This window comes from Melanerpes formicivorus, unplaced genomic scaffold (assembly GCF_026170545.1).
Source record: "Melanerpes formicivorus ecotype bairdi unplaced genomic scaffold, bMelFor1.0.p_v2 SCAF_81, whole genome shotgun sequence".
In the NCBI taxonomy this organism is placed as follows: domain Eukaryota; kingdom Metazoa; phylum Chordata; class Aves; order Piciformes; family Picidae; genus Melanerpes; species Melanerpes formicivorus.
In genome coordinates, this window is record NW_027142433.1 from 1,045,294 (window position 1) to 1,071,837 (window position 26,544).

The 26,544-nt window shown below is 55.2% G+C and overlaps 1 protein-coding gene across 11 annotated transcripts in view; it reads left to right on the top strand.

The window, feature by feature from the left end:
- PACS2 (phosphofurin acidic cluster sorting protein 2) overlaps window positions 1–26,544 on the top strand; it is an 83,734-nt gene that overhangs the window by 40,947 nt on the left and 16,243 nt on the right. For 2 of the 11 annotated variants that reach the window (XM_068164606.1, XM_068164597.1), the window contains exons 5-19: window positions 1,287–1,449; window positions 2,469–2,542; window positions 3,290–3,370; window positions 4,932–4,991; window positions 6,237–6,394; window positions 9,245–9,335; window positions 10,015–10,092; window positions 11,081–11,202; window positions 12,853–12,988; window positions 13,666–13,770; window positions 15,672–15,778; window positions 16,430–16,584; window positions 20,113–20,223; window positions 22,204–22,312; window positions 24,221–24,253. In XM_068164606.1, coding sequence (XP_068020707.1) covers window positions 1,287–1,449; window positions 2,469–2,542; window positions 3,290–3,370; window positions 4,932–4,991; window positions 6,237–6,394; window positions 9,245–9,335; window positions 10,015–10,092; window positions 11,081–11,202; window positions 12,853–12,988; window positions 13,666–13,770; window positions 15,672–15,778; window positions 16,430–16,584; window positions 20,113–20,223; window positions 22,204–22,312; window positions 24,221–24,253 — 1,583 coding nt within the window. The remainder of the gene's footprint in view (window positions 1–1,286; window positions 1,450–2,468; window positions 2,543–3,289; window positions 3,371–4,931; window positions 4,992–6,236; window positions 6,395–9,244; window positions 9,336–10,014; window positions 10,093–11,080; window positions 11,203–12,852; window positions 12,989–13,665; window positions 13,771–15,671; window positions 15,779–16,429; window positions 16,585–20,112; window positions 20,224–22,203; window positions 22,313–24,220; window positions 24,254–26,544) is intronic. The other 9 variants (XM_068164600.1, XM_068164601.1, XM_068164599.1 and 6 more) reach the window with 9 other exon arrangements.

Below are 26,544 nucleotides of genomic sequence, written 5' to 3' on the forward strand. Positions count from 1 at the left end.
CAGGTGGCAAAGGAAGGAGAAACCCTCACAGGCATAACATCTCCCAGAACACCCTCATGGAGGAGTAACAGCAGGCACCAGGACAGGATAGGAGTTGCCAAGTCCTAGTGGACAGCAAGTTCTGCCTGGGACAGCAATGTGCCCTTGAGGCCAAGAGAGCCAATGGGATCCTGGGCTGCAGCCAGAGAAGTGTGGCCAGCAGGGCTGGGGAGGTTCTGCTCCCCCTCTGCTCTGCCCTGCTCAGACCACAGCTGCAATCCTCTGTCCAGTCCTGGGCTCCCCAGTTCCAGAGAGACAGAGACCTGCTGGGGAGAGTCCAAGGCAGAGCCAGGAGGATGCTGAGGGGACTTGAGCATCTCCCCTGGGAAGAGAGACTGAGAGCCCTGGGGCTGTTGTGTCTGGAGAGGAGAAGGCTGAGAGGGATCTGATCAATGTCTATCAATAGCTGAGGGGTGGGGGGCCAGGGGAGGGGCCAAGCTCTCTTGGGTGGTGCACAGGAATGAGCCAAGGAACAGTAGAGACAAAGTGGAACAGAGAAGGTTTCAGCTCAGCATGAGGAGAAACTTCTTTGGTGTGAGGGTGCCAGAGCCCTGGAGCAGGCTGCCCAGGGGGGCTGTGGAGTCTCCTTCTGGGGAGCCTTTCCAACCCCCCCTGGATGCATTCCTGTGCAGCCTGCCCTGGGTGATGCTGCTCTGGCAGGGGTTGGCCTGGGGGAGCTCTGGAGCTCCCTTCCAGCCTCTGCTGTCCTGTGGTTCTGTGGTTGCCTTGTTTTTTGTGGCCACTGCTTCACCCTCCTGGCATGGCCAGCCCCCCTGAGGCTCAGGTGCCAGCTCTCTGGGGCAGGGTTCTGTGTTTTTTTGCTTGAGGAAGCTCTTTGCAGCTGCATCTCCCCAAGAGTTTTTGCCTTTCCTGACTGCTCTGCTGGGCTTCAACATGAAATGAAGTTCCTTAATCAGGTGTTCAGAAGGGTGGTAACCTGATGATTCAAATCAGTGCTGTGCCATGGAAGCAAATCCATGGTAATGAGGCACTCAGGTATTGTGCTTCAAGGCTCAGGTCAATCAACCATCAAGCTCAGAGCACTTCTTTCCTTCCCTTGCTTCCACCTGTAGTTCAGTGGAATCTCAGCTGGCATTGTGTGTTGCCTGCACGTGGCTCCTGCTCTGGCAGGATGCTGCCTCCCTCCTGTGCTTGGGATCTGCAGTAACTGTTAACCAGCTCCTGTAGTGTGCAGGTGGGGCAGGACTGAATGCATTGCAAACTCTTCTGCTGAACTCCTCTGCCAGGTTATGCAGCACCCCACAGAAGGTGGCCAGGTTCTGAGCCTGTTCAGCAACATCAAAGAGGCTGCAGTGAAGGTAGCAGAGATCTGGATCTTCTCCTTGTCAAGTCAGCCAATTGACCATGAAGACAGCACTATGCAGGCCAGCCAGAAAATCAAGTCCACAGGTAAGAGCTAAGAGCCCAACCACGTGCTGTGAGGGCCAGTGCCTTCCTGAAGTGGCTGGAGTTAAACCTCGCCTGGGCTCAGCTGCATCCTGGGGCAAATGGGAGCCAAGTCATGGCAAAAACCCCACTCTGCAAGCCTGTTGCTGTATGCTGCTCAGGGATTGCAGCAGGAGTGGGGACTGAATGGATTGTCAAAGCTCCTCCAGCATGTGACTCCAGGCCTGAGCCAGCCAGGGTGAGATGTCTTCTGCCAGTGCCCTTCCAGCACTACTGGTAGGAGTGTTGAGAGCCTGTAGCTCCTTGCCAGCCTAGCACTCTTGTGTTCAGAAGATGCACACTTAAGCTGCCTCTGCAACTTCTTTGTCATTCCTTTGGGTGTTCTACAGCAAACCTCCTGAGCTCAGGTGAGACCTGAAAGCCTGCAGCACGTTTTGCTGGGGTGAGGCTCTGGCCTGCTGAGTGCAAGCCCACCGTGCTGTGCACTGCTCTCAGATGTCACAGGCCTCCTGCTCATGACAGTCTTTCTGTGCCACCAGCCCTCTGCTCACTGCTGGAGCAGTGACCTGTTGAAGGCTGTGTGTGCAGGGGTGTCAGTGTTGCCTGAGGCCAGGCAGCTCACCTGCAGTCAGTGAGGGACTGAGACCCTCATGGGGTTGGCTCCTCTAAGCCAGTCATGCCCATGTTGTGTGGGGGAAGCAATTTCCCTTCCAGAGGAGCCTCTTTACTTGCTGCTGTCTACCAGGTTGTTCTTTCCAGGGATGGTATTTTGAGAGGCTTTATCTGTGTGCTGGTCCTTCCAGCACCTCTGCTGGATGTGTTTCTCTTTGCTCCTTACCCCCAGGCATTTTCCACCCCCCTGGTTCTAGCCCAGATAGAAGGCAAACTAGCAGACATCTCCATGCCTGCCTCCTCTCTTGGTTTGTGGTTGCTAGTTGGCCTGCTCTGCTCCTGAGATGAGACTGTGCCCCCTCCCTTGAAGGAGCTGGACAGGATCTCAGCCCTCTTCCCTTCCCTTGCAGACAACTACTCCGAGGAGGAGTACGAGAGCTTCTCTTCGGAGCAGGAGGCCAGCGACGATGCCGTGCAGGGCCAGGTACTGCCTGGGGCATGGCTCCTGCCTGGGAGGCCTTCAGCAGAGCTCTGCGCTCTCAGGGTGTGCTGGGATCTGAAAGCCTGCTCCTGTAGCTAAGCCATGACAGAGGGAGGCTGTCACCAAGTCCCTGCAGTGGCAGGAGGCCTGCACAGTAAACCCTTTTTCCCTCCACGGTGTGCTTTATCGGTTCACACGCTGGGGCTTGAGCTCCCTTTAAGCACTGAGACGTTACATCCTTGTCTGCTCCTCTGCTCAGTGGGCAAGGCATCAGCTGATGGCTTCTGTAAAGCTGATTGGGTTCAGGGAGTCCAATGAGATCCCTGCTGTAGTTAAAGGACCGGTGGGGTCTGAGTCAGTCTTCAGTCTTTAATACCTCCTGCAAAGTCGTTCCCTACACAGACCCCCCTGGCTAGATGGGAGATGCTTCCTGAGTAGCTGCCTTCCGACTCTGGCATCACCTGCCTTCCACCTCTTGAAGAGCACTGAAAGGGGAGCCCACCAAGATGTGGGGTGGTGAAAGGGGAGCCCACCAAGATGTGGGGTGGTGACTGTCCTTGTTCCTGGAACGTTCCCTCGGACCAGGCTCACTTCTCTTTGTCCCTCTGCCGCCACAGCTCCGAGTAAGGCGAGTGCTGAGGGTTGGGCAGACGTAGCAGAAGGCTCATTTTCACAGAGGGAGCATTTCTAGCACTTCAGGAAATGCTGGTGTGTGCCCTGAGGTAACACAGGCCTGCTCTCTCTGCTCAGGACCTGGATGATGATGAGTACGAGCTGGGGAAGCCCAAGAAGCAGCGGAGATCGATAGTAAGAACGACGTCCATAACCAGGGTCGGTGGAAATCAGTCTTACTAACACTGCCGGGGCTGGGCCAGGATGCACAGTGCATGTGGCTTCTGGGAGCAGCTGGGCTAGCATGCTGGCCCAGCAGGCAGCCTGGGAGCGTGCCCACAGCGTGTGAAGAGCTAGACAAGGCACCCAGTTCAGGGAGGCTGCCTGTGCTGGTTCAGGTGTCCCTTGCTGGCAGAGTTAAGCAGCGCCAGAAGTCCTCTGCCCTGGTGCAATTCCACCCCTGTGAACAAGCCAGGGCAGGCTCCGTGCTCAGGGCAGTCCTGGAGGCAGATTACAGTGAGAAGCCCTTCTGTTTGTGCTCTGCATAGGAGAGGCCATTGAGAAGGTGGCAGAGCTAAGTTAAGTAGCTCCATCAGGGGCAGATAAAGCTGAGGTGGTGCCTGTGGTGCTGATACAAAAGAAGTGGTTGGATACTGAAAGCTTTGGCCAGTTGCATGCAGCTCTTCAGCCTCTCCCAGCAAGCATGTGCATGCCTGCAAAGCTGCTCCTCTCTGTGGAGCAGGGGCTTGTGCTTGACCATGCCAGAGCAACAGCTTTCTGCTGACACAAGTGTTTGTGCATGCCTGAGGGGGCAGTAGCTCAGAATCATCCCTCTGAGTTTGGAGAGCATTGTGCCTCCTGGGAGGCTGCTTCTGGAATCCAGGCTTTGGTAAGGTTGGACATGACCTGAATCAGAAAGCTCAGTCTGTCAGCCCAGGAGCATGCTGTTTCACACCTCTCTGTCCTTAGTGCTGCTTTCAAGCTCCTGTGAGAGCACAGACCCAGCAAATGAGCAACTTCCTCCCCCTCAGCGTGGCCTGGTGCCAGCCATGTCCTCCTCCCTTGCCCCCTGATGCAGGGTTACCACCTCAAGTGCTCTGAGCCAGCACTCACACCTGGACCCTTCTCCTCTTCCCTTCAGAGAGCGTTAGGCTGGTCAGTGACAGGCAGCTGTGGCAAGCCCCAGCCGTTTGGCCCTGCAAGAGGGAGAGGGAGCTCCTGGGGCCCAGTGAGGGCAGAGGAGGAGCAGCAGCTTGGCTTGTGCTGTCTTGCAGCCTGGAGGTGGCAGTTTGCTGAGAGACAAGTGCTAAGGACTAGCCCCAGCACTCCTCTTTTGCAGTGCTGCTGCTCAGACAAAGGGAGCTGCTGGAATGAACTTCATTGGTGGAGCAGACATGTGTGCTGCCAGTCAGTCTGGAGAGGCCTCTCTGGGGTCACCCTTGCTAGGGATCCAAAAAGCTGAGTGCCAAACACTTGCCAGAAATGCAGGGGATGGCTGCAGGAGGCAGGATGGGAAGTGACCTTGGTTTGTTAGCCACTGGATGTGCCATCCATCAGGGCCAGAAGGTTTCTATGCTTGGTGCAGTGGGCCCTAGCTAGTGCATGGGTGTGGAAGAGCAGATTTCAACATCAGAGCAGCAGACTTGGTTTGTGGGGCCAGCAGTGTGCTGGTTTGAAGCAGCAGCTGGAGCACCAGAGTCAGAGGTGTCTGGCTGCTTGCAGACCAGGAGGAGAAAGTTCACTGAGCCTTTACTTATGCAAAAGTGTCTTTGACTTACAGCAACAGAACTTCAAACAGAAGGTTGTGGCATTACTGAAGAGGTTTAAAGTGTCTGATGAGGTAAGCAGTGTGTTGTGTGAGCCTTCCTGCCCTGTGTGTGTCTGCCTCTCCCTGGGGCAGCTTGCTGCAGCCTTCAGGGACACTCTCCTGCTTCCTCTGCTTTGTTTTGAGCCTGCAGTGGATGTGAGCTTTGCTTACACCCTGGCCTTGCATGCAGACTCGAGGGCCACGTTTAAAATGCCACCACACATTTTGCAGCTGAGGTTTTATCCAAAGCAGGCCCTGGCAGGGGGGTGTGCACTCACTGCTTTTGCAGCCTGCTTTGGGATGATCTTTGACCCTTCCAAAGGGAAGTACTCTGTGGTGTGTTTTGCTTGGGAGGCTAAACCCCAGCCTGTTTGACCCATCTTGCTACAACAGGCAGGCAAGCCATGAAAAGCTTGGAGAGGGGATGCATATCCACAGGAGAGTCAGCTGTTTGGTCAGAGCTGGGAATGAGAGAGAGCCAGAGCCCAAGCAGCCTGTGTAACCCTGAGCAGCTAACCCCAGAGCAGTGAGCAGCTCGACTGGCTGTGTGCTGACTTGTCTGGCTTGTGGGAAAGAGTGAGCAACTCCTCATGCTCCCCTCTGCTTCCCAACAGTCCTGGGAGCTTTGCTGTTCTTCCCAAGTTAGCTCCTCAGAGTCAGCACCCACGGCTGAGGTCTCAGCCAGCTGAGCTGCTGCTCTTTTGGGGCTGCCATTCAAGAGGGCAGGCAGGCTGTGCACAGTCACCTGCTCACTCTGGTGACTCTCTGAAGCAAGCCACCAGGTCTGTGCTCTCCAGCTCTGCTGTGGGTGACAGCTGCTGCTGGTCCTTGGCCAGGCTTCAGGCGCCTCCTGTGGACGTTTGGGTCCTTTCTGCCTGCCCAGGCATCAAACAGGAAGGGTCCCAGCAGCCTTCTCAGCCCGGCCCAGGCAGGTGACGCTGCCGAGGTGTCCTTGGTTCGACTCGCTCGAGGAAGACCGAGACCTCCACTAAGGCCCTTTCCAAAGCTTTGCTCGTGGTGTGGGGCTGAATACTTGGACATAACACGTGGTTATGGCTTGCTGATGGATGCTTAGTGCAGTAGGTAACTCTGCTTGACCTGGACTGAAGGCAGCACTTCCCACTGCTTAACGCTCCTGTTGCACGCGGTCTCCCTGCGCTGGGAAGGGAGCCTTGCTCCCAGCACTCAAGTGCTGCAGGCCCTGGGGGAGCTTGGGTGATGTGGGATGGCTCTGGCTCCCAGCTGAGTCAGCAGTGTCTGCTTTTGCTCTGCATCTAGGTTCTGGACTCGGAACAGGACCCAGCAGAGCATGTTCAAGAGGTGGAGGAGGACCTCGACCTCCTGTATGACACTCTGGATATAGAGAACCCCAGCGACAGCGGGCCCGAGATGGAGGATGATGACAGTGTCCTGAGCACCCCAAAGCCAAAGCTAAAGTAAGTGTGGGGCAGCTGCTGGGCCAGAGAGAGACCATGTGCACAGACTGGGTGGTGTTTCTGTCCCCACCACTCCATCCTGGTGTCTTCACCTCCTGACCTGCTGCCAGAGCCTAGTGACTGCTTGTGAGCTGGGGGCAGTGTATGTGTGGGGGGGCTCCAGCTTCCCCTCACTCTCACTTCTTCCTTGTCCTCTTTGCTGATGTTCTGCCTGCCCTGCCAGCTGAGCACAGCAGCAGGAGTTGCTGGCAGGCAGTGGATTTAATCCACACACCAGGGTTTTAGAGAGGAGGTAGAAACAGCCAGGAGATGTGTGTGAAGGCAGAAGGGAATGTGGTTGGAAGGTGCAGAAGAAGAGGGAGGAAGAGAGGGGCAAGGCAGGCTGGAGAAGCCATGCAGAAAGGGAGCCTCTGCAGGGATTAAGGATGCAGAAACCAGAGTTGTGCAGGGCTCAGGGGCCTTGGCTGCAGCACCACAGGTAGCACTGAGCCTGCTCTGGGCCCACTGTGTGGGCACTGGCCCGTGGGCAGCACTGCAGAGCTGAGCTGGGGTTGCTGGGGTCTGGAGCAGGTGCAGCACCCTGAGCTGGCAGAGCTGTGGCACATCCCAGCTGAGTGCAGGCTGCAAGCAGGAGGCTGCTGAGGCTGCACTTCTGCTCCTGATGGGCATGTGGTGGCCTGCTGAGGCCTCTGGTGGTGTGACAGCTCTGAAAGAAGGGAAGCCTCCCACTGCAGCTGGCCACTACAGGGTCTGCTAAATGCCAGCTAATTACCAGGTGTCCTAATAGCCTCATTAATGTGGGATAGGCTTGCTGGGCTAAGAGCAGATTCCCACTCTGGAGAGAACTTGTTTCCTCTTGGTGAGCCAGGAGATGCCAGAGCTAGACTGGGGCAGATGTGGTAAGTGGTGGTGCTGGTGGCTTGTAAAGGCAGCTGGAGAGCGAGCCAGTCTGTTGGCAGCTGGTAGGCCCTGCTTTGAAGTGATTTGAAAGTAGATGTGTTCTGGGGAGCAGCTGCTTTGAAACAAGCCCAAAGGCTTTCCTGTAAAGACTGAGAGCTCCTGTCCTGCTCCCTGGAGCCCCAGAGCTAATTCCTAGGGGATATGCTGGGATGAGAGCTCACCATGTCTGGTCCTGGGGACACACTTGGTGGTTTGCTGTGCCCAGCTGTTGAAAGGGATGAAAGTTCATCTCTTGGAAGGGCTGTGATAAATGCTGATGCTTGTAGGCAGGCTGCTCCTGCAGCAGCACCAAAGATCAGCTGCTTGCATTGCCCTTGACTCCCAGGCTGGCCTGATGAGCTGCCTCTTTGCAAGCACAATCTGCTTGGATGTGCTGCCTTATCTTGCTGAGCAAATGTGTAATTGGATGCTAGGGCTGGCAGCCAAATCCAGATACAGAGTGGAAATAGAATGCCTGTTAGCACCAAGGCTCCCTGCCTGCAGCAGCAGGGTGGCAGTGAGGGGCAGCAACTCTGCTTGCTAGACCCTGCCTGGGGTGGCCTGCAGTCCCATCAGCATTTGCAGCACTGGAACAGGAGTTGCTGTGTGAGGCTTTGGTCCTGATCCTTGAGGTGCTGATAACACAGTCACAGAGTGAGCCAGGCTGGAAAAGACCTCCAAGATCACCCAGTCCAACCTCTCCCCCAGCACCATCTGACCAACTAAACCATGGCTCCAAGTGCCTCAGCCAGGCTCTTCTTGAACACTTTCAGGGACAGTGCCTCCACCACCTCCCCAGGCAGCACAGTCCAATGGCAAATCACTTTCTGGGAGGAATTTAGAATAAACTTTATTAGAATAAACCAAACCAGGTTGGAAGAGACCTTCAAGATCATCATGTCCAACCCATCAACCAATCCAACCCACCCAAACAGCTAACCCATGGCACCAAGCACCCCATCAAGTCTCCTTCTGAACACCCTCAACGACGGCGACTCCACCACCTCCCCAGGCAACCCATTCCAATGGGCAATCACTCTCTCTGTGTAGAACTTCTTCCTATAGAATATTCCTGTATAGAATTTCTTCCTCACATCCAGCCCAAGGGCTCTTCCAGCCTGGTTTATTCTAGTCTATCCTATCCAAACCTCCCCTGGCACAGCCTGAGACTGTGTCCTCTTGTTCTGCTTGCCTGGCAGAAGAGACCAACCCCCACCTGGCTCCAGCCTCCCTGCAGGGAGTTGGAGAGAGCAAGAAGGTCTCCCCTGAGCCTCCTCTTCTCCAGGCTAAGCAGCCCCAGCTCCCTCAGCCTCTCCTCCCAGGGCTGTGCTCCAGACCCCTCCCCAGCTTTCTTGCCCTTCTCTGGACACCTTCCAGCAGCTCAACATCTTTCCTAAGCTGAGGAGCCCAGAGCTGGACACAGGACTCAAGGTGTGGCCTGAGCAGTGCTGAGCACAGGGCAGGATGAGCTCCCTGCTGCTGCTGGCCACACTGCTCCTGCTGCAGGCCAGGATGCCACAACAGGACTGCTTGTGTGGATTCTGTTCTGCTGTGGGGAAATCTCTGGGCTGGCTTCTCAGCCTGGCTTTGATGGAAACAAAAGCTGCTGTGTGGTGTGAGGGTGTGGAAGCCTTCTGAGTAAGAGCTTTATAAAGGCAAAAGCTTTATAAGCTGTGTGACAGTTGCCAAGTTGGATCCATTAGATGGAGGTCAGTCAGTTGGTGTCAGGGCTGGGCAGGGGGTCCTGAGCTTTCTGGCTTCTTTTGCTGTCCTGGAGTCCCCCCTCTCCTTTCAGCTCCTGTGCATGTGCCTGGGAGCACTGAGGAGCAGTAGGGCTTTGCTCTGAGCCTGGTGGTCTCTCTCTGCTACTGCTTTCACTAACAAGAGTCTGGGTTTGTTTTCCTCATTCAGACCTTACTTTGAAGGCCTGTCCCACTCCAGCTCACAGACAGAAATTGGCAGCATCCACAGCATCAGGAGCCAGAGAGAGCCATCAAGTCCTGTAAGTAAGGAGGTTGTCTGCCTGCAGGTCGTGGAGCAGCCCTGGGCTGTCTCTGGTGGCATGTGGGAGCTGGAGCACCAGCCCTGACCTCCTCCAAGCCCAGAGGGGAATTCTCTGCCGAGCAAACATGTTTGTTGTCTTGGGGTTTGCCTTCTTCTGGCTTTGTGGGCTGGGTGTGTTGATGCTTTGTGGGGGCTCAGTGTTTGATTTGTTGTATTAACTCAAGGGACATCATCAGGTTACCTGCTGGGGCCTGGCTGTGGCTATGAATAGCTCCAGACCTCTGCATGCTTGAAGTGACTGCCAGGATGGGAGAAGCTGCCCAGGGCCTTTGGGGGCTCCTTGACCCCGTTTGGAGGAACCTCACTGTTGTTAGGATGCTTCTTGTGGTGGCTGGGAGCAAGCAGTGAGGGGCAGCTCAGCCCCTTTCCATCCCCCTGTGGGTGGGCACATCAAGTGTCAGCCCTGTTGCAGGGCACTTTCCTGCCTCTGCTGTGTGTTGTGCATCAGCTGCTGCTTTGCCACAACTCACACTAATGGCCCTGGCACCAGGAGGCACCCCTGGGCATCACACAGGGCTGTGCAGTGTTTAAATGGAGGAGCAGGTCTTGTGAAGAGCCTGACCCAGAGAGTGTGCCTGGAGACTCTGCTGGTGCCTGATGTTTCTCCTCCTCTCAAGCAGGTAGAAGTGCCTGAGAAGGCCAAGAGCCTGGGAGCCAAGCACGCAGGCGACAGTGTTTCTGACAATGCCTCCTATGTAAGTTGGAAGTGCTCTCCATGTTCCCTGGCAGTTTGGGTGGCAGCTGGCAGCTCTTGTGTGCCATGTGCCCAGCCATCCTCACAGCTGCACCTGCAACAGAGCTTCAGTAGGTAGCATTAGCTGCAGTGAAGGCAATGCTGAGCCCTCCTCCTGACCTTAGTTGTTGGAAGTGACCTCAGGGATCATCCAGTCCAACCTTTCAGTTTAAATGAGCTGGCCCTGCACCCTCTCAAGCTGGGCCTTGAAGCTGTCCCATGTAGGGGAATCCTCCACCTCCCTTGGGAGGTTATTCCACTGTCTGAGAGCTCAAATGGTGGAATTGTTTTCCCTGGCATCCAGTCTGAACCTCCTCAGTAGCACCTTGTGGCCATTGCCCCTTGCCTTTACCATGGGACTCTGTACCAAGTTCTTGTCCTTCAGCCTTCTGAGACAGAAATGCTTCATGTGGCCTTTTGTTTCAAGAGCCTCTCTTGGTTTGAGGAAGGCTGGCCCCAAGTGTGCTACTGAGCATGTGTAGCTTCCTGAGAGGGACTCTCAGGGCTGTTCCCTTGCAGCAGGCAGAAGCATTATCTCAGGTTGAGCTGGCAGAAGTCAAGCTGGTCTGGGGGTACAAATGCCAAATCTCAAGCTGCTGTGCTGGGGATGTGCAGCTGCTAACATCTCTCCCATGTCTTTCTCTCTCCCCTGGTTCATGTGGGGAAGCTGAATCAATCTGCAGTTGCATGAGGAGGCAAGTCCCTGGCTTTGAGCTGGGAGTGTGCCTGTTCCAAATAGCATATCTGAGCACCCCTCCTACCTCCAGCTGCTTTGTGAGACAGGACTGGGGACTGGCAGCCCCAGCCAGCCAGCATTGGCTTCTCCCTTGTGGCAGTGAGTGGCATGTCTGGAAGGAGGCAGCCCAGCCTAGCTGCCTCTTCCAGCCCTTGTGGCAGTGAGACAGAGGTGAGGGTTTGTCCTGATCACTGTGTTCCCTGTGCTTTTGCAGGAGTCTAACCAGCAAGCTGAGGCCCAGGAAGCTGAGCTGCCCACTCCAGATGTGTTTGTTGAGAAGCTTCCACCCAGTGGGAAGATCACTAAGACCGAGTCCCTCATCATCCCATCCACCAGGTGACACAGGCTGTGCCTGCTGCAGGCTGCTCAGGGAGCCATGGGCAGCTAGCCAGCATTTGCTCAGGAGGGCTTTAGGCCCCTGGCCGCAAGGAGACCCTTCTGGTGGTCAGGCCCTGGAGTGATGGATCCTGAGCACTTGATGCATGAGTGCTCAGAGCCCGGAAGGGCAGCGCTGCTCCTCGCTTGCTCCTCGCTTGCTCCTCGCTCTGGTCTTGTACCTGCTCCGTGTCCAGGGAAGCTTTTAGGAAACCTGGAAGCTACTTGCTCAAAGATACTCTTGCCAAGTCAACACTGATGCAGACATGAGCCTTAAAGGTGGTTGTCAAGCCTGACTTACTGCCTCTTAACCCTTCCCATCAGGGTAGTGAGTGTGGGCTTCAGCAGCCCCACCACAGAGTTTCTCCCCTCGGTTGCAACCAAGTAGCTTTTCTGTTGAAGAGGCATTTCTGTGCTGCTTTTGGGGGTGAGCCTGCAGTTTGTGGCACTGGATCCTGTTGTGCTGGTGTAGCAAGAGCAGGATGGTGGTGTGGGTCTTAGCATGGGCTGCTGAAGTCTGCCTGGGAGGGCTGGGAGCGCGCTCCGCGGCCGAGCCCCGCGCCCCGCGCTCCGCCCGCAGCCCAGCCCCGCGCTCCGCAGCCCAGCCCCGCGCCCCGCGCTCCGCCCGCAGCCGAGCCCCGCGCTCCGCAGCCCAGCCCCGCGCTCCGCGGCCGAGCCCCGCGCTCCGCAGCCCAGCCCCGCGCTCCGCAGCCCAGCCCCGAGCCCCGCGCTCCGCCCGCAGCCGAGCCCCGCGCCCCGCGCTCCGCCGCCCAGCCCCGAGCCCCGAGCCCCGCGCTCCGCCCGCAGCCCAGCCCCGCGCTCCGCAGCCCAGCCCCGCGCTCCGCAGCCCAGCCCCGCGCTCCGCAGCCCAGCCCCGCGCTCCGCAGCCCAGCCCTGAGCCCCGCGCCCCGCGGCCCAGCCCCGCGCTCCGCAGCCCAGCCCCGCGCCCCGCGCTCCGCCCGCAGCCGAGCCCCGCGCTCCGCAGCCCAGCCCCGCGCTCCGCGGCCGAGCCCCGCGCTCCGCAGCCCAGCCCCGCGCTCCGCAGCCCAGCCCCGAGCCCCGCGCTCCGCCCGCAGCCGAGCCCCGCGCCCCGCGCTCCGCCGCCCAGCCCCGAGCCCCGAGCCCCGCGCTCCGCCCGCAGCCCAGCCCCGCGCTCCGCAGCCCAGCCCCGCGCTCCGCAGCCCAGCCCCGCGCTCCGCAGCCCAGCCCCGCGCTCCGCAGCCCAGCCCTGAGCCCCGCGCCCCGCGGCCCAGCCCCGCGCCCCGCGGCCCAGCCCCGCGCCCCGCGGCCCAGCCCCGCGCTCCGCAGCCCAGCCCCGCGCTCCGCGGCCCAGCCCCGCGCTCCGCGGCCCAGCCCCGCGCTCCGCGGCCCAGCCCCGCGCCCCGCGGCCCAGCCCCGCGCTCCGCAGCCCCAGCCCCGCGCTCCGCAGCCCAGCCCCGAGCCCCGCGCTCCGCAGCCGAGCCCCACGCTCCGCAGGGGCAGGATGAGCTCAGGTCTGCAAGCGCAGCTCCCCGGCGCCTGTGGTCCCCTCGTGGAGGCTGGCAGGCTGGGTGGCAGGGGTCTGGGGGATGTGTCTGGGGAGGCAGCTCTGGAATGCAGTGCTCTGTGCAGCAGGTGTGAGGGGAAGCAGACGGGGCGGCGGGGCAGGAGCACCTCGCTGAAGGAGCGGCAGCCGGTGAGGCCGCAGAACGAGAGAGCCAACAGCCTGGACAACGAGCGCTCCCCAGACACCAGGCATCACCTGCAGGTGGGCACAAGATGGCTCTCTCCAGACACTCCTGGTTATCCTCTTTTCCAACTACCTCCTCATGGTCTGAGTGTGCCATTCCTGCTGGAAAGGAGCTGGTGCCTGCAGCCCCTCAGGAAGGAGGGGGTTAGCCTAGGCCGATAGTCTGTCAGCCCCCCGGGCTGCTGGGTTGTGACAGCTTTCAGCTCTGTCACCCTGCCATAAACTGCAGACACTGGGACAGATTGTTTATGATGAGACATGAATGGGAATGTGTTGAGCAGTTGCTCCTCTGCAGTCAGGTGAGCTGCCAGGGACTGCAAGAGGGGACTGCCTAAGGCTTTAGGTAGCTGCAGGACTCGCTTCATTCCCTCCTTAAAGGCTCCTCTGAATCCAGAATCACTCTTAGTGGTTACTATTAGTGGCTGTAGAGTGATGTAAGCAACAATGCATGGCAGGAGGAGTAATGGCCAGCAGAGCCAAGGTGGCTAAGAGAGCAGGCTGCAGAACACTACAGTGTTGAAGCTGCTCAGTGTCAGTCCCAGCAGCCAGTGCAGCTGCTAGCATGCCTTGGCTGATGGAGTGACCAAGCACTGGCCAGCCACACACAGCCACCCCCCATGAACTGCAAGAGCTCAAGCTGGTGGATTGACAGCTGGAGCTGACATCTCCTGCTGTTCTCTTCTCTCTCTTTCCAGATCCCCAGGAAAACAGTGTATGACCAACTAAATCACATCCTGGTTTCTGATGACCAGCTGCCAGAAAACATTATTCTTGTCAATACTTCTGACTGGCAAGGCCAGGTAAAGGCAGGAGATGGTACCTGAAGCACAGTTCTCCTTCACTGTTCCTCCCCAGGAATGGACAGGCCTTGAGCTCTACCACTAACCAAGTAGGTTCCACTGCTTGGTTGAAGAGCAGTGGTGGTGCGTGGGGGCTGGCAGCATACTGAGTGTTCGGTGCCTGCAGATTGGATTTGCTTTGACCAGGAGGTGCTGTGGATCTTGCAAAGCTTTGCCTCCCTGACTCCTTCCATGGAGGCTTTTTCTCTTCCACAAAATACCATGCCCTCTGGTTAGCACTACACTGAGGATGGCTAGACTCTGCCACAGCTGAGAAGGCTCCAGTGCAGAACTGGGACAGAGGAAGCAGGGAGGATTGACCTGTAATTGAGGCTGAGATTTCTAGGGACAGGGTGGAGAACACAGGAGAAATATTGCAGGTCAGCTGTGTTGCCTTGCCTGCACACTTGTGGTTCCTGCCTGCAGGTGTGTCACCCTGAGTCACAGCTGTGCTAAGGAGCACCCTGAGCAGTGCTTCCTTACCCTGTCAGCATGGGTTGGTTTGCTATGGCTTTGGGACAGATTTTGCTCCCTTCAGAACCTCAGTCTGAGAAAGCAATACAGGATGTGTGGGAGAGGACCAGCAAGCTTGTGCTGGGTGACTGCTGCCTGTAGAACTTGTGCCAGGCTCAAGGAGTTACTTTGTGTTTTGGCTTCCTGCTTCTGGAGGAGCTGGTGTCACAGCTTCTGAGAGGGCAAGCATCCCAGCTGAGGGACTAGCTGCAGCTTCCCTCTGCTTGTAAGACAGAGAGATGCCTTCTGGAGGTGGACAGAAAGCATTCTAGGTCATTTTGTGGTAGCTTTAGGATCTTGAGGCTGCAGTGTCAGAGACATGAAGATGGCAGTGGCTGGGTGTAACAGGTTAGTGGTGCAGAATTTGAAGGTGTGAGGTAATTGCTGAGTCTTCTCAGCATTCTGTCTGTGCACACCCCAGGGGTGAGTGGTTTCCCATTAGCTACATGGAGAGGAAGCAGTCCCTGGAGAGGAACACGTGTTGGCAGCACCCTTCCCTTTTGTTGCTGTTGGGGTGTGGGCAGAACATTGCATTCTTGAAGTCCCTTGGAAATCAGAGCTGCGGTTCCAGAAGCAGGTGAGCAGACAGCATCTGCTCTTACCAAGTGCCATCTGCTAGGCTAGTGGCCTGCTGCTGCTCTGTGAGGCCATGGAACCCCTGCTGTTGGGGAGCTGTCACTGCTGTGTTCTCCATGCAGTGCTGGTGTTTGTCAAGAAGCTGCAATGGTTCCCTTTGCCTGGAGGAAGAGCTCTCCTTTGGCACAGGGAAGAAGCTGCAGTGGTTCCCTTTGCCTGGAGGAAGAGCTCTCCTTTGGCACAGGGAAGAAGCTGCAGTGGTTCCCTTTGCCTGGAGGAAGAGCTCTCCTTTGGCACAGGGAAGAAGCTGCAGTGGTTCCCTTTGCCTGGAGGAAGAGCTCTCCTTTGGCACAGGGAAGAAGCTGCAGTGGTTCCCTTTGCCTGGAGGAAGAGCTCTCCTTTGGCACAGGGAAGAAGCTGCAATGGTTCCCTTTGCCTGGAGGAAGAGCTCTCCTTTGGCACAGGGAAGAAGCTGCAGTGGTTCCCTTTGCCTGGAGGAAGAGCTCTCCTTTGGCACAGGGAAGAAGCTGCAATGGTTCCCTTTGCCTGGAGGAAGAGCTCTCCTTTGGCACAGGGAAGAAGCTGCAGTGGTTCCCTTTGCCTGGAGGAAGAGCTCTCCTTTGGCACAGGGGTGAGGTCTGTGGCAGACAGCCCCATCACTGCAAACTGGGCATGGGCAGAGTGCCCACACCTAGGAGGCTGGGGAAGGCAGGGTTTCTCCTTGTGACCACCTGTGCCCCAAAGGGCTGTGAAATGTTCTCTTCTCTCCCCAGTACCTGTCAGATGTCCTGCAGAAGCACACCCTGCCCGTGGTCTGCACCTGCTCCTCAGCCGACATTCAGGCAGCGTTCAGCACGATTGTCTCCAGGATACAGCGATAGTGAGTTCTCACCTTGCTGGTGGTGGTTGGGTCTCAGCTTTAAAAGCCTCTCAGCTCCTGTGCCATCCAGTAGCTGAGAAACACTGCTCCCTTCCAGTGCTTCTCCCCAGCTGCTCTCCTGAGGTCACCACGCCGCGGAGCTGTGGCTGCTCTGCCATGTGTGGGGGCACAAAGTCTCCTTTCATCCACACCACTGACTGCTAAAAGATTCTGCTTTGGGGACTGCCTCGTGGGTCACAGCTAATAACCAGCAAATCATGCAAAGCTGATAGGTGTTTGAGTGGTTCTTGCCCCCCACCTGCTCCAGTGATTCCCAGATTAATTCCTCAAGACATTCCTTGGGCACTTGCTGAGGGCTGTGTGTACCTCCAGGCCTCTGACACAGCAGTTAGTTGCAGGAGGTACATCCTGACCCAGATGGCTGAGTCCAGCCCTTTAGGTTACCAAAATGTGTGAAAGGAGGAGGAGCAAGGAGAGCAATGAAGAAAACAGTGAACCATGTTGCATTTATTAATGACTGCTTTAAGCTACTGATAGTCATTGTGATACTGCCTTGTGTATTGAGTGAGCTCTCCTCTGGCTTAACTTGCTCTGAGACTGCTGTTTGGAAGCACTATTACAAACATGTTTCCTTTTTCCTTTCCTGTCCAGCTGTAACTGCAACTCACAGCCTCCAAACCCCATTAAAATCGCCGTGGCTGGAGCCCAGAATTACCTCAGTGCTGTCTTGAGGCTCTTTGTAGAGCAGCTCTCTCACAAAACCCCAGACTGGCTTGGCTACATGAGGTTTCTGATCATCCCTTTAGGTAAATGAGGAACCACTTCTCTTCCTAGAGAGATGAATGGCTCAGATGTGATGTGTTCCCTCAGGAGGAGCCCTCCTGCAAGCTGGGGCTGGGTAGCTGGCGGTTCAGGGAGGCGAATGCCAAGCTGCCACAGCACTGTGCAACGTTGCTCTTGCCTGAGTGGAGCTCAGCTTCACACTCTGGATGCCAAAGTCTGCTTGTGAAACCTCCTGTTGAAGCAAGGGGTTGACTGCTTCCTCCCCTGTCCAGGGGGGCTCTTGCTTACCTCTCTGTGATGGCAGAGTGAATGCACAGAATGATGCTCTGGAAGCCCTTTCTCTGATGAAATCCTGGGTTTATTGGGCACTGTGTTTCCCTGAGCAGTGGCTGCTGAGGCCTCTCTGGGGCTGACACACCAAATGTTCATGCAGGAGGCTGGGGTGAATACCTCTCTGAAACTCAAATGACATGAATCTTTTGACTTTATGTGCTGTTCTGCTTGGATTTTCCCCTCACCTTATCTCTGCTGCCCTCCCAGCAGCTCAACAGGTCTGCCTGACTGCAGAGGTACCCGGCTTGGATTGCTTGTGCTGGGGCAAGTAGAGTGGGCTGGTAAATAGCATCAGGGCTCTTGGAGTCAGAAACATGAGGAGGGTGGTAGCAGTGAGGCCTGGGGGGGCAGGCAGGCATTTCTGCATGTGTGCAGGGGCATCTCTTGTGAGGATGTGATGCAAAGCTTGTCTGGGCCAAGGCTTGGCTTGGGTGAACAGGGCACTTGGGGGTGGAGGCAAAAGTAAACTTGAAAAGCACTTTTTGTTGGTATTGGCCTTCAAGGTTTTGGACCAGCTGATGGTAGCTGCTGCAGGAGTCAGAAGCTGCTGCCCCACATCAGGAGCAGTGGGGTTAGGCTGTCAGTTCAGTGGTGGGATTTGCAGAAGTCAATGAAAAGGGCAGAGGAAGAGAGATCCTTTTGTAAGGCAGGCATTCAGGTTCCAAAGTGGCTGGCAGGAAGAGGAGAGAGAACCCTTCAGGGGGCACCAACAAGGGAAAAAGAATTCTGCAAGGTCCAGTGTGCTTCAAACAAGAGTCTGTGTGGCTGAGAACTTGGGGCCTCACAAGCTGACTCTCCTGGCCTCAGCAGAGGAGGTTTGCTGGCCTGCCATTTTGAATGACCTGGAAAGTGTGGGGTTGGGTGTTGCCTCTTTCTTTAGTATCAGAACTTTCTGTGGTGATTGAGGCAAGAGAACAAAGCACTTGGGTAATGGAGCTGCCTCAGAGCTGTGAAGGCTTTTAAAGTGTACTTTAAATATAGAAACTTCCCTAACAGAGCCTTTTCCAGAGAAGTCTGCAGAGCTTCCTGAGGGGATCAAGGGCTTATTTCTGGCCAGCTTTCTGGCAGCTCATTAAAGTGATTGAGGAGCAGCCTCTCTTTTCTGACAACTGAAAAGGCACCAAAGACAGAATGGTGACTGTGCCACAAGTGTCTTAAAGGAAAAGACTTCCTGCTGCTAGCAGGACCTCCAAGGTGGGGCTGGTGGAGTTTGTTCTAAGGTTTACTGTGTCTTTGTAGTCCACTAACTAGGCTCTGCAGTGACAGAAGAGTCAACCTGCTGCAGTGGTTTGTCAACAGAAAAGCTTAGTGAGCATCCATGCTGGGAGATGCAGTCCTCCTGATTCCATGGCTGAAAGACTCTCTGGATGTCCCAGTCAGGGTGTGGACAACAGAAAAGTGGCAAATGTCATAGGGAAGAGGGGAAAAAAAGGCTGGGGATGACTTTGGCTGTTTGGGGTTCAGTTTAGCTTTTACTTAGCTCCTATGGATAGACTACCTTGGGACAGCCTCTACTTAGTCCTTGTTTCCAGCTGCATCTGCTGTGTGCAGTGTGCTTTCTCAGCACGTGGAAAAGCTTCTCCAGTCCATGGAGCTCTTCCCTCTCTGCTGTTTGAAACTCCACTGCAAAAGAAATGAGGGGTCCAAAGTAGCTGTGATCAGGAGGATCCAGGAAAGAACTTAAGCCTCAGTCTCTAATGGCTGAGGGAGCTGGGGGTGTTCAGGCTGGAAAAGAGGAGTCTCTGGGGAGACCTCATAGCAGCCTGCCAGTACCTGAAAGGGGCTCCAGGAAGGATGGAGAGAGACTGTTTGCAAAGGCCTGCAGGGGCAGGACCAGGGGCAATGGCTTCAACTAGAGAAGGGCAGATTGAGATTGGATGTTAGGAGCAAGTTCTGCACCATGAGGCTGGTGGCACACTGGAACAGGCTGCCCAGGGAGGTGGCTGGGGCCCCGTCCCTGGGGATATTCAAGGTGAGGCTGGACAGGGCTCTGGGCCACTGATCTAGTTGGGGATGTCCCTGCAGGGGGCTTGGACTGGATGAGCTTTGGAGGTCACTTCAAACCCAGACTGGTCTGTAGTTCTGTGACACCAAGGAGAGCTCAGAGATTCCTTCTGCTTGAACCTTCCTTGGAAGTTTGGAAATCAGCACTGGTTTGGAGGACTGAGAAGAGACAGTGGATGTTCCCCACTGCAGCTGCACTGGAGGATGCTGACTGGAGTTAAGCAACTGAGGCCTTCTTGGAAGGAGTTGTCAGGTTACCAGTTAGCAGCTGATGACTCAGCTGTTGCAGTCTCTGGAAGTGTGGCTTGATGGGAGAATTTGGTATGCAGGAAGGATAAAAATAAGCTGATTAAGAGACTGTGAGACCACTTCATGGCTGGTTGTAAATGGACAAACTCCTGCTGAGCATGACTTACCTCCTGTGCTGAAAGACTGGAGGAGTAGTTTCAAGAGGACATTGTCTGTGGCCTAAAAGGAAGGCCCCAGGGCAGAGCTTGTCATGCAGATGCCTTCCCTCTCCTGCCCAGCAGAAGGATGAAGCCAGATTTCGATGCAGGGCTGCAAGCTGGAGGCTGGGCACACAAACCTCTTGAGGAGGTCTTTCCAGGCTCATAGAGGAGCCATAAGGCTCAGCTGGAGCAAACAGGGGCTTGGACTCTGCCTTCTGGATTTAATTACAGCGTGTTTATTGCACTTGCAGCCCTTCTCCACAGTCCTCCTGGGGTGGTTTTTCCCTGGGGGGGACACTGCCTTTTCTCAGCTCTGCAAACCAGCTGTGCTGTGTGAATGGGGCTCGGAGGAAGGGCTCTGGCTCCTCTTGGCAGAGGGGAGCTGGATGCGGTGCACACAGTGCAGCCTGGGGGGCAGGAAGGGCTGCTGGGAAAGCCACTTGCAAAACTGAGATGCTGAGGTGGAAAGCCACAGGGCCTCTGTGCTCCAAAGGACTGAGGTCTTCAGCACTTTCCCTGTCCACTTTTCTCTGGCCTTCAAAAATTCCATTTGCAGGGTGAGGAAGGTATCAGTGCAAGGTAGCAGTGGTGCTGAAGCAGCCTCTCTGAAGGGATCAAGTGGAGTAGATGACTTGGTTGTCATTGAAGGGATTTATTTCTGGGGTGTCTAAGTGTGGCTTTGATTGTGGAACTGAATCTCTTACAGATAACACACACCTGGGCAGGGATGGGAAGAAAAGTGTCATGCTTTCCTTTCTTTCTTAGGCTCCCATCCAGTGGCCAAGTATCTGGGGTCTGTAGATTATAGATACAACAACTTCTTCCAAGATCTAGCCTGGAGAGACCTGTTCAACAAACTTGAAGCACAGACCACTGGTAAGACCACGTGGAAAGGCCTGGATGAGTAATTTCAACAAAGGTCAAGTAAATACAAGAGGAAGCAGACAAATGTTGCTGCTCCTCTTTTCCTCTCGCTCTGCCACATTCCCTTTTCAGATGGTGACCTTTCTGTGTCCTCCACGTGGTGGTTTGCTAACAGTTGTTGGCTCCCAGAGGCACTTAGCTGCCTCTGAGTCACTGTTTTTACCTAGCTCTCAGCTTTGTTCTTTGTGGAGGTCTCACTACCAAGGTTCATAGACCTCTTTCTTTGGCCTTGGGAGGCTCTCCAGCCCTTAAAGGATTTGGACAAGTGGAGGCTGTGGGAAGGTTAACTTCCATTAGTGGTGCATGAGCAGGACCTTGACATTTCTGGAGCCTGCTGGGCAGGCCCTTGTTCCTTGTGAAAGAATTTTGTTCTTCAGCAGGGCTGTAACATGTGGGAGCTGCCCCTGGTCAAACCAACAAGCTCCTGTTCAGATCTGAGTGTGAGGCCAGGACAAAACCTCACTGTGGTGAAAGCACTAATCTGCTGAGAACACTAATGCTGACAGTGTCTCCATCTGGCCTGGAAAGGAAGAGAAAGCAGGATTTGCATCTGACATCTAGGCTACAGGAGGGCTTGACCTTGCCCAAGGAGTGATGCTCTCATGGCAGCATTTCTCATACAGGAAATTCCCAAGGAAGAAAGAAACAAGCCTGGGAGGTTTTGGAGCACTGTGAGGGTGGGGAAGTGTGGCTCTCCTGTTGGACTTGCAGGATGCCTGCTGGAGGCTCCCACATTGCTTCTGAAAGCCATCTAACTGCTAGAGAAGGCAGGGTGAGACTTCTTCACAGGTGATTGTTCAGAGCTTTTTGCAGCAGATGGGAACTTGGCTGAACAAAGCCTGTTGTGAAGGTGAAGGGAGCTCTCCTTGAAGCAGGAGGCCAGACTGGAGATGCCTTAGTGTGGCACAGCCTGTGCTTTCCCTTGGTTCTAGGCTCATGGCAGAACAGGTGCCTGGAACTGCTTCTCATTCCTTGCTGCACTTGAAAAGGCAGGCAGATGTAAATACAGACTTGATTTGTGCTTCTGAGGTAGAAATACTTCATTAGCTATAGAAATCCAGCTCAAGAACCCTGTCTGTTCTTTAGCTGGTTGTGCTGCAGCCTTCTTTCTTTGCCTGCAGGCTGTGAGGAAAGCACAGCCTCCTTTCTGTGCTGTCCAGACCTTGTGGATTCTCCACTTCATCTGTGCAGTGAGAACTGCTTAGACAGCCCCTGATGGCATAAGAAGATGTGGCAGAGAATCACAGCTGCTCACAGCTCTCTGTTCAGATACAGAGTCTGGGTTAGAGTGCACCTTCAAGTGTGGTGATGCCTGATGGAGGTCACTTGTGTTCCCTTCCTCTCACAGATGGGAGCTCTGGGCTTGAAACCCAACGATACAGAAGGCATCTCGGTGATCTCTTCTCCTTGACTTGAATCAAACACTCTCAGATCTGGAGCATCCTCGGTGCTGGATGTGGGATCTTTGTGCTCTTCCTGCCCTTGCACAGCTCTCAGTCTTCTCAGTTCACTCAGCAAAGCCATGAGCTCATTAGGAAATCAGGGAACTCAGATGCTGGTGGGAGCAGAGCAGCTCGCCCAGGCCCTGGAGGAGATGGCTTGGCACTTCCTTCAGGAGCTACCTATAGTCAAGGAGCCAAACAGAAGCTGACTCTGGGCAAAGCAACACAAAATAACCACAGCACTTCAGTCAGCAGTGCTGGGTACAGAGCCCTGCACCTCCCCCCTGCTTTGCCTTGGTGTTCTTGCAGGACGTTTGCTTTTGGTCAGAGCTTTACAGTGCTCTGGGGCAGGCTGCAGAGCTTCCTTTGGAGGTTGCAGTTCAGGTGTAGCTGGCTGGGTACCATCAGGTGCTTGGCTGAGCAAATGGAGGGCAGTGCTGGTGGTGACCTGAGAAGCAGGTGAAGTTACTTTCTCTCTGTTCTGTTGCAGTTTCAGAGGCACCTGACGTTGTCTCCCGGATAACGCAGTACATAGCAGGGGCAAACTGTGCACACCAGTTGCCCATTGCTGAAGCAATGCTGACATACAAGCAGAAAAGGTAAGTCACTGACCTGATACTGGCCATCCAGAGCAAGCCTTGGATGGAAAGCAAGGTGCTTTTCTCATCTCATGTGCTAGCAGTCTTAAAATCACTCCAAACTGCAAGCACCTTGGGAGCCTTCCAGTAGCCTGCCCCCAGCACTGTGTCCTGCTTAGGTACCAGGGAGTCTCCAGCTGTGTGGTTGCTGTAAACAGAGATAGCAAGGCTTTGGGGAGGTGAGGATTAGGCAGGGTAGGGATGGACAGATTATAGCAGATCTCTTACTGCAGAGCCCTTAGATGTGTCAGACTGGCCTGTGACAGTTCCCCCCAGAGTACCTTGATGAGACCTGGCCATTCTGCACCAGTGCTGAGCAAACTGAAACCCTTTCCTTTTGGAGTGTAGACAGCAGAGCTGCTCACAGGAGAGTCAAAGTCCTTGTTGACTGGCAGTTGCAGGCTACCAGGTCTCCTACTGGGGAAGCCTGATGTTCACCAGGACTTACTTCCACTTCTCTTAAGGGGTAAGCAGCCTGTAGGAGGGATGGCTGGGGTCTGAGAACAAGCTTCCCAAGGTTGTAGAGCCTCCTGTGGCCGTGGTGCAGGAAGAGGAGTAATGTCACTGCAGGGCAGTGATGCATAGTTTCTGATGCACAGAGAAAACAGACTCCCACTGACATCCCAGTTTCTGAGAGCAAACATTCAGCTCTGGGTTTTCCCCAGTGAAGGACTACACATCTCTTAGGAGGTGTGACTGATGTCAGCTGTTAATTACTACCCCTCTCAAGTTACATCTGCCCCTTCTTTTTTGGCCCATGAACATCCCTCCTTGGTCCCTCCTTTGCATAAGAGCTGGGAGGGGTGAAAGCTGTGGGCAGAGTGACTTCTGCCCCTCTTTTTGGCAAGGCTCTTGTGTGTTGCTTTGCCACTCCTGTCTCTGCTCTGCCTTGCTTTGTGGAAATGATGCAGTAGAATTTGAAGCCCATTCTTCAGGCACTCCTAGGGGAGAGTATGTCCAGCCTGACTAGTCCATGAAAAGGATGTCCTCTCCTCATGCATTTGTGAGCTTCTCTAGTCTTAACCTGGCAAAGGTGAGGTTTGGACAGCCACTCTGAGTTTCAATCTTTGTTGCTGTTTTCCTGTGTGGGAAGACTTAGGATAAGGAGTTTGGACACTCCTAGTGCAGAGTGAGCCCCTTCTGAGGGCTGCCTTTTTCTTTCTTGGCACACTTCAGCTGCTGGGTTATGCACTGCTCTGCACTGCCTTCTCCATTCTGTTGCAGGTTCATTTTTGTCATCAGAATCCACACTACATTTGGTCTTAGCCCACAAGGCTGAGAAGCAATGAGCACACATCATACTGAGCTTCTAATGTGCCTAGAAAGGTCCTTTTGGTACTTGGTGAAGAACATCTGCAGCACAGGGGCTTAGCCCTCCCAGCAGTGAGCATGACCCCTTTACCAAGCTGGTCTGACCCCTTTACCAAGCTGGTCTGACCCCTCTGGGTTTTAGGGATTCTGAACTTGGCAGTGCCATGCCTGAACCTCTTGACAGGTTGGTCAGGCTTAAACCCTGCAGAGGTTACTTGGAGGAGAGGCTGATGAGACTTTAGTCAGACTCCTGCCCTTGGCTGCAGTCTCTTAGTAGCTCTGTGTCTGCTTTGAGGTTACTTCAACCTTGAGCCCAGCACCCCATGAGCCAGCAGGAGAGTGAGCTAGAGGAGCAAGCTCTCCCTTGCAGTGGTGGGCAGGTGTCTCCCCATGTGGCTTTCCTCACCAAAGCAGCTCTCTGACACTGGCAGCATCCTGGGGAGGGTACTGTGCAAAGCACCACAGAGATGGTTTCCATCAGCACTGTCTGAATGAATGCTTCACTTGCTGTAATTCTAATAACTGATTTGTCTCTTTCTTTGGTTGCTTCCTGAAAAGGAAAAAGAGCTTTCATTTTGATTTTACCCTCAGGTATCAACTCCCTTTAGGTTCCCTTTCCCATCTCCTATCTCTTTTCCCCATCAACTGGTCTTCTGTGCCTTGTTTAACAGTTCTTGCAGGTCTGGGAAGCACAGTTTGTGTTTTAGGTCAAACTCTGCTCGCTGCTTTGAAGCCATGGCCCCTGCTGGCAGAAGGCACTGTAGAAATGGCAGCTCTGCCTTTGGACCACACCTGTGGGTTCTCAGGATGTAGACTGAGTGGGAATGAAGGGGTTATTGAGAGAGTAGCTTTGAGCAGTAAACCATGGAGAAGGTAAGATACTGTTTTTCCTTCCCTTCTTGCTAGCCATCAGAGGATATAGTGCAGCTCTGAAGGGATCAGGACTGAGCAGAGGCCTTTCAGGTCTCATCTGTTGGAGCTGCAGTGCTGTAGGTGGCCCTGGGTGGGGTTCAGATGTGTCCAAAGTGCAGACCAGCAAACATTCTCCCTGTAATCAAGAAATGGAGGACTAGTCTGTTACTGGCAGGCTAGCTCAAAGGTAAGGGACTTAGCTGAGCTTAAGGAGACAGAGAGATGCTAGCAGCGGAGCTGTGCTCTCTGAGCTGCCTCCAAAGCCCCCTTGCCCTGCAGGGTCCCCCTGCTTCCAATGGTGTGATTATTGGGCATTGTTTATTTTGTCCTCACAAAGTTCCTGCAGCTCCCTCTCACTCCAGGCCAGAGGTGAATGGCTTCTCCAGGGCCAGCTCCCAAGGCAGCGGTCCCTGTAGAAACAGCAGCACTACCTACAAACTCCTCACAAGAGCAATCTCCCAGTACCGTAGCATCTGCTCTGTTAAACAAGCCCTAGTGGTCCAAGGAAAGCCAGGCCAGGCTTTAGGACATAGCTGTCTGTGATGAGCTGCTTTGTAACTCTCTTGCCAGCTACCCCTATCTGACTCACCTCTGCTGTCCTTCCTGTGCCCCTGTCCTGTCTGTCGTGGCGAGGGGTTGGCGCATGTGCTGCCTGTGCTGGACTGCAACAGTGCCAGAGCTTTGGCCCCTTCTGCTGACCTGACCTGAAATGGAGGGGGCTGGCAATGGGGGAGGGGTGCAGGAAGGAAATGAATTGCCATTTCAGCTCCTCTGCCTTACACTGGGTGACTGACTTGGGAAGCCCTGGGACAGTTAATGGCTGCTGAGCTGTCAAGAAACACTGCAGTCCGGGCAGCACCTGGGGAGCTGAGGCCCTGGTGGCAGAGCTGTGCCTCTCACTAGCAGGGGTGCATCATCCATGTGGCTGTCTCTCTGCTTTGCTGTCTTGAGTGAAAGCTGGTGGCATTTGGGATCTGAGATTGGACAGACACTCATTCCCAGTGGAGCTGGATCGCTCAGCAGTTCTGTGACCCCGGGCTGGTGTCACCCACTGTAATTCAGTGTCCAGCACAGCTCATGCCATGTGGCTTCTGGACAGCCCCCCCAGCTCTGGGGAGCAGCTTGGCTGTTGGAAATACAAGCACTGCTTGCTTTTCAGGGTGAAGGTTGAGTCCTTTCCTACCTAGGTACACCTTGGCTAAAAGCTCTGCACTCTTGTGTTGTACAGCACTTCCCCAGCCCTTGCTCCCTGGAGTACAAGGGCCTTGGGTGGGAGGTTCCTGAGTGCTGGGGGGCAGGGGTAATGCTGCAGGCTGCCTGCTGTGTGCCTCTGGGGCTCTGCAGGGCAACGGCTTGGCAGAGCCCAGGTCGTTTCTCCAAGTGCTGCTTCTAAAACACCCTGCAGCAGCTGCTGAACATGAAGACAGGTGGTGAAGATGGAGCCAGTCCCACCTCTGGCTCAGCAGTGCCCATGGTAGAGATGTTAACAGGAGCTTCCTTGTGCCCCTCACCCAGGGCAGTGCAGCGGGGGAGTCAAGGCCCAAGGAATTCAGGATCTCCTGTTGAGATTGTTCAGCCTGCTGCAGGAGTATGAGGGGTGCTGGATGGGTGTTCCATGGGGAGGCAGAGAGGTGACTCATCTGGTGTGTCCTGGGGACTTGGTGTTGCTTTGTTCCTTTGTTTGATCTGACCACTGGAGACTTGGTGGAACTGGGACAGTGCTAGGCAGCAGCCAGCTGCAGTTGCCCAGTGGGAAGGACAGATGCTCCTTACCAGGTGTGAACCTTGGAGAGTCGTTGGTGGTGCTTGGCCTGAGGTGGCTTAGAGGCCTAATAGTCCTTCAGTGATGAAAGTCAACTCTCCCCTGGTGCCCCCTGCAAGTCTTGCCTGTAGTAGTGCCTGAGACCTGCTGGGAAATCACAGATGTTTGGCTTCATTTGAACCTGTGCTGGGATGCTTAGAATCCTCCT